Source organism: Hordeum vulgare, chromosome 6H, assembly GCF_904849725.1.
Source record: "Hordeum vulgare subsp. vulgare chromosome 6H, MorexV3_pseudomolecules_assembly, whole genome shotgun sequence".
NCBI lineage: Eukaryota > Viridiplantae > Streptophyta > Magnoliopsida > Poales > Poaceae > Hordeum > Hordeum vulgare.
The window spans coordinates 26,388,586-26,395,128 of record NC_058523.1 but is presented as its reverse complement, the minus strand read 5'-3'; the positions used below and the strand labels follow the sequence as shown (position 1 = coordinate 26,395,128).

The following is a 6,543-nucleotide window of genomic DNA, read 5'->3' as shown; positions in this document are numbered from 1 at the left end:
ATGGTGAAGCTAAAACATTCCAATCATCCTACCCAAAAGCATGATTATCAACTCAAGCATATGATTCCCAACATAAAAATGGCAAGAACTAATCATCAAGCAAAGCTAGCTGTTCGCAATTTTAAAGAAGAAACTAATCCAACACCACGAATTCTGAAGAAGAAGCTAATCGAACACGACGAACATTCTAAAGCCTTGTTTGGATCGTCGTTTTCGTCTCAAATACCCTGTAAAAAAATACAGATCTTTGCCCACCGTTTTGTTTTCAGCTAGAAATATACTAGTGACCAGTAAAATACAGGTGTAATATAAATACGTCTGTATTTGAAAACGGCAATCCAAGCAAGGCTTAACTAATTAAGCTGATGACAACCGGCAACCGATCGATCTAGTCGTACACGGCCAGCTTCTGGTACTCGTCGCCGGCGATGGCCTGCATCATGATGGCCTCGGGGTTCACAACGCCGTCGTTCTGCAGGAAGATCTTGAGGAAGTTCTTGGAGAAGCCGCTCACCATGGCCACCCCCGGCTGCGTCGACGTCACCGGCGTCGACTTGGAGTCGCGCAGGTTCCAGAAGATGATCTGCGGCACCACATTGCCGTACCCGGCGTCCCTGAACTTCCTGCAGATCACGTTGTAGTCAGTGTCCCAGGACTCGGACGTTCGCCGCGATCCGTAGTGTCCACCGCCGTGGCCCGACGCCTCGTTGAACTCCATGTCGCTGTACACGAACACGGTCCTGATCATCTTCTCCGGCGCCAGCCGGGCGTTCACGGCCGTACGGAGGATCTTGTCGAACACCGCCTGGAAGTTGGTGCTCAAGTTCCACTGCATGTGCCGAACGAAGTCCATCTTCTTGCGGAGGGTCTTGCCCTTGATCAGGTGGATCTCCGGGGTCGAGCTGAAGGTGATCACCTTGCCCGCCCATGGCTCCTCGCTGAGCTCCGACGTGAGCACGCCGAGCGCGATGCACACCTCCATCGGGGTGCCGTTCATGCTGCCGGACACGTCGCAGACCGAGATGCAGTTGCGCAGCGACCCCTTGGAGCGGAGGTCGTCCACCATGCGGCGCCACTGGAGCTCCGACACGTTGTCGTCCTCGCCGCGGTAGGCGGAGGCGGCGATCTCGTGCGGCAGGAGCGCGCCCGCCGAGATCTTGGCCTTGCCGTCCTCCACGTCCTCCAGGTACTGCTCGAAGCGCTCCTCGTCGTGCTTCTTGAAGAGGAACTTGTAGCGCCGCATGGCCACCGAGGCCACGCGGTTGTAGGGCAGCTCCGACCACCGCTGCGCGCTCATGTACACCTCCGGGAGCTCCAGCACCTGGCGCAGCGGCACGAGCACCTCGCGGCGGAGGCGGCGGAGGACTTGGTACGTGTAGTGGTCGTCCGACAGCTGGGCGAGCTCAGGGTCCGAGTCGCGGGGGAAGACGCGGCGGGCGATGGCCTCGCAGAGCAGCGTGGTGCGGTCGAACGACGAGCCCGGCGTGGGGCACCACTTGGCGGCGAGCCCGATCTTCCTCTTCTTGCCTTTCGGGGCCAGCTGCTCGAGGTCCGACTTGAGGAGCGCGGCGAAGAACTCGGCGACGGCATCGAACAGGAAGCGGTAGGCGCGGTCGCCGTAGTACGTCTCCAGCGACTGCACGGCGAGCTTGGCCACCTTGCGGACCTTCTTGGACATCCGCCGCGGCTTGTTCGCCGCCGTCTTCTCCGCATCAACCTCCATTGCCTCCGTCTTCGGCTCCTGGACAGCTACAGGGGCGGTCTCCGCCTCCATGGGCTTGCCCTTGCCGGACTTGGAGAGGGCGGCCGAGAGGAAGTCGCCGAAGGTGGCCTTGGCCGGCACGGACGCCAGCTCGCGTGCGCGCTTCCTGCCGGCGAGCCTGTCACGGAGGCTCTCCCGCTGCTTGGCCAGGTCCTTGGCCTTCCGGCGCACCTTGTCGGCCTCCGCACCGGCCTTGGCGACCTTGCGCACGTCGGCGCCGTGGATGAGCCGAAACAGAAGCTCGGGGAAGTCCTTGAGGTAGCCGAACTCGGCGAGCGCGGCGACGTTGCAGGCGAGCGTCTTGGGGTGGTTGTCGTGCATCCAGAGCGCGGCGGCGTAGAAGCCCTCCTTGTCCGACTTTCCGGTGCCGCGCACGCCGCGGAGGTTGCAGGCGAGCTTGAGCGCCGTGAGCGGGTCGTGGGTCCAGGCGGCGGCGAGCAGGGAGCGCACGCGCTCGGCCGGCGTGTCGGGCACCACCTGGAAGAAGAAGTCGAGGCAGGGGTTGCCCGAGTTGGCGTACGTGGCGGAGCAGTTCCCCGTGAGCGCCCTCCGCGGCGTGAGCGCCGCCTTCATCTCCGCGGCCGACGGCGCGTTGAAGGCCGCGTCGAGGAGGTCGAGGAACGGGTGCGACGCGTCGGTGTCGTCACCGGCAGCGGCCGCCGCGGGGGACGGGCGCGCGGCGCGGATGAGGGGAGGGCCGAGGAGGAGGCACGGCGCCGCGGCGGGGGTTTCGGTCTCCCTCGCCATGGCTGCTGCTGCGCTAGGGTTTCGGGGGCGCAGTCGGGCTGGGGTGAGAATATCTGACGGGAGGCAAGAGGCGGGCGGCTGGGTCCGTTTGTTATATGGGACGAGGGTGAATCCGGGCCGTCGCTGGAACCGACATGGCAGGTGGAGGGCGCAGATTGGTTCCGTTTCGTCGCGTTCGCTTGGGCCCTCGTGCTGCAAACCGACATACTGTACCCGTGTCATTAGGCGTGGTTGTTACGTTTGGTTAATTGCAGTTTAATTACAGAGAGAAATTAAGGTTGTTTTCTTAACCTATTTTCAAGCTGTTTTACAAACCTAATTAAGGGTCTATGCATAGCAGCAAATTTGTTTTTGAAAAAAGACTGAATTCAGCATTGACCCTAAAATAAAATAAGTTTTGGCACAGATTTCTTACGGATGCCACTAGTCTTGGATGGATGTTCTTAACTCCAGCGCCGAAAGGCAAAACACAAAAGAATTTCAACCAAGGAGGTGAAATGAAAAAAAAGATGTCGATAACCCTCATGTGTGTGATGAGAGTAACACCCGATCACACATCCTATTATAGATTGGGTCATGCCACCGCATATATGCACAATTGACGAAACTGATGATGTTAGCAGGAATCTTTTATCTTTTCAGTTTATAAAATATTTTATCTCTTAAATAAAAATCTGATTGAAAAAACATTTTTACCATTAAATCCGTTGTAAAATGTTTATTACACATAAACTGTCATCATGGTTACACCGAAGTTGTCATGATATATTTCAGCTACTTTTTCTTCTATGTTTATAGTAAATTTGACATGTTATGAAAAAGAAATTAAGAAACTAAACTTATCATGATGAGTTATTAAAATTACTCATGATCCATGAAATAATTTTGACATGCTTCATAAGTAAAAAAATATGTCATGGAAACTATAACTTTTAGCAACAACATGGCATGCAAGAATCACCTTTAAGTTAGCAATTCTTCACGTGGGTTCAATGTCCAGGATCACTTATGGGAAAAGGTAGGTATTATCTACATCTCAAACTAGTTCAAATGTGATCACATTTTTTGTAACACGGGTGCTCGCATACGAGCATCATTATCTTCTTGCAAGTATTTGGTATTTGGGTGAAAGCCTTGGATCCAGGTTTCCGGATCGGACAATGACATTGTATCCCATTGCAGTACCATGATAGTATTTTTAGGGAGGTACCTTGATAGTTATAAAAGCCATGCATCCCTCTGTGCATGGCCAACGAGTTGAATGTACACGACGTCATTGGTGGCAGTTGGCTAGAGGACGATACATGTTATTGCGCGATGGCTTGTGTGGAAAAAACAATGGTGGCATGTTACATTTGGGTCGCATCAAGGATTGCAGTCCGCGTCATGACTTGTCCGGTGGCTTACCACACTTTGTATGTTTTTCTTGAGGAACCACCAAGAGCTCTTCCTTTTCATATAGAACAAGAAGAATTGACTAGTTAATAAGGAAAACTGACTGAAAACCGAACTTTGTATGCATTGTGTCGATCTTGTGGCATCGTTGAGGTAGTTAGGTTACAATGGATCAGATTAGAACAAGCTTTACACACCTTTCTTGCGAAGCTCATTCAGATGGGAGCCAAATTCAGAATGATAGACAGAACAATGTTTGGACGCGTTTATTGTATTTTTCATACTTATCTAAACTTGTCATTTTGTATGCAATGTAAGCAAGCAACATGTTAGCACACAATTATGGGGGATTTTGATGAAAGGGAATATGGGGGATTTGAAATGATTGGGTGAAGACAAGGGGATCACCAAATCCCCTACAATCCCCATCCCCCGGTGGCTGGAAAAAATCTTGTGCCGAATAAGGCCTTGGGGGGGGGGGTTGTAATTTTGTACAACACCTCTTAAAAAAAGAGGGACTATCTAATTTACATCCGGCTGAAAATCAATTGGGTTTCAGCCGGATATTTCAGCCAACTAGAATGTGACAATTGCCCTCCGTCCATTGTCCCTTGTATGTCCCTTTTTCTGTCCCACTCATTTAAACAAACATAATTAACATGGCGTTTCCTCCATGTTCTGAGACACAAGCTTGAAAAAGACCATGGCTGGAGAAGCAAAGGATTCACCGGGTAAACACACCTTTCGTTTGCATTCACCACACATCTAGCATGAGTAAAACAGATATCTCTCATGATTGTGTACATATGAAAAAAAACAACCGTGTGTGGATAATTACATAGCTGGAAAAACACATCAGATTCACAAACCAAATCCAAGATCATAGGCAGCATAATCATGAAACAACCTTATTAAAACTGTAAGAAAATATAACACAATCCAAATCCTCACTTGATGCAGGGACCAAAAATTGAGCTCTGTATCTTACGTGTCACAAAAAAACACTAGAACCAGGAAGAATACTAGAACAAAAGTAGTCTAGGGAGACAAGAACAGAGAAACTACTTGCAAGTTTCTGAATTCGTAGCTACAGAATTGCAACCTACACAGCAAAACCAAAATGACATCAGGGTAAATAATAAAATAAAGAAGCAACCAAATGCATGAAAGTAAATTACAAAGAAGACAAAGATTGGCTACCTGACAAATGCTCAGTGCTAAAAATCCACATAATAGACCCTACTCAATCGCAGAGTACAAGGGTAAAAACCAACTAACAGTCCCTAGTCAAATTCACTAAGGGTAGAATCCACTGAAAAGTTGTAATCTAAACCCACTTAGAGTTACACTGTAAATCCTGTAAAATCAACTATAGTTAATACAAAAATAATCCACATAATAGTCCCTCGTCAAATGCAAATTACAAGGGTAAAACCCCACTAATAGACCCTAGCCAAAATACACTAAGGATTACAATGTAAATAGACTAAAAATTAAACTGTAAAAATCAATAGTTACAGTACAAATACAAGGTAAATCCAAGAATAACTAACAGTCACTACAAAAACACTAGGGATTACAGTGTAACTTCACTAAGAATTACACTATAAAAATCAAGAGATACAGTCTAATTCTTATAGGATTACAATGAAAGATCAACTAAAACCGACATACTAAATCCACTAAGAATTACGGTGTAAATCCACTGCAAATCACAGTATAAATCCACTAAAAATATAGTGTATATCTACTAAAAATTATCATAGTAAATCTGCTAAGAATTATAGTGTAAATCCACTGCAAATCACAGTATAAATACACTAAAAATACAGTGTATATCCACTGAAAATTATAGTGTAAGATCACTAGAAATACAGTGCAAATCCACTTAAAATTACAGTGTAAATACGCTAAGAAATTACACTGTAAATCCACTAATAATTACAGTGTAAAACACTAAGAAAACACACTGTAAATCCACTGATAATTACAGTGTAAAACACTAAAAAAACACTTTAAATCCGCTAAAAAGCAGGGATTTCTAGTAGAGCAATCAAACATTCACACAGCTGAAATGAAAAGGACATTCAATCTCACACAAACACAAAGATCGGAGCTGAAATCTGCAAGCAAAAGACGATACGTATGACAACCTAAGCTTGTTGACTAGCTATACAAGCAAAATCACAAAGAACACTACATACAAACCTACATCAACAAACGATCTAGGGGGCATATAACCTACAACCACAAACAAAAACACTAGAGAATCCAAGGCGACCAGGGCACTAACGTCACTGAAACACGATCCAGCATGTACGAAATTAGTAGCTGCCCATGACAACAAATCAACTGAAAGGACGAAAAAAAACATGAATCTTGGGACGCAGGACGGACCCTTCACGAAACGGATCTCTCCCTAATAATAAAGCACCGATGGCAAATAATACATTGTCCACTGATATGCAATTGGACGGTTGAGTTCATCTCCCGCATCGTGTGATGCACCAATTTGGGTTGTTTCAGCCACACCCGCCGGAGTAGGTGGACACCGACACATAGTTTCACAGGTAACAAAGCATGCACAATAAAGAACTATGTTTGAGTTTAGTGTTGAGCGAGCTAATAATGAGGTTTGT

General features: G+C 47.7%; 1 protein-coding gene across 1 annotated transcript; it reads right to left on the bottom strand.

The window, feature by feature from the left end:
* Positions 1–388: 388 nt before the first annotated feature.
* Positions 389–2,509, bottom strand: LOC123404974. Its single transcript, XM_045098864.1, has one exon. The coding sequence runs from the start codon at positions 2,507–2,509 to the stop codon at positions 389–391; it is 2,121 nt and encodes a 706-aa protein (XP_044954799.1).
* Between the last annotated feature and the right edge of the window lie 4,034 nt (positions 2,510–6,543).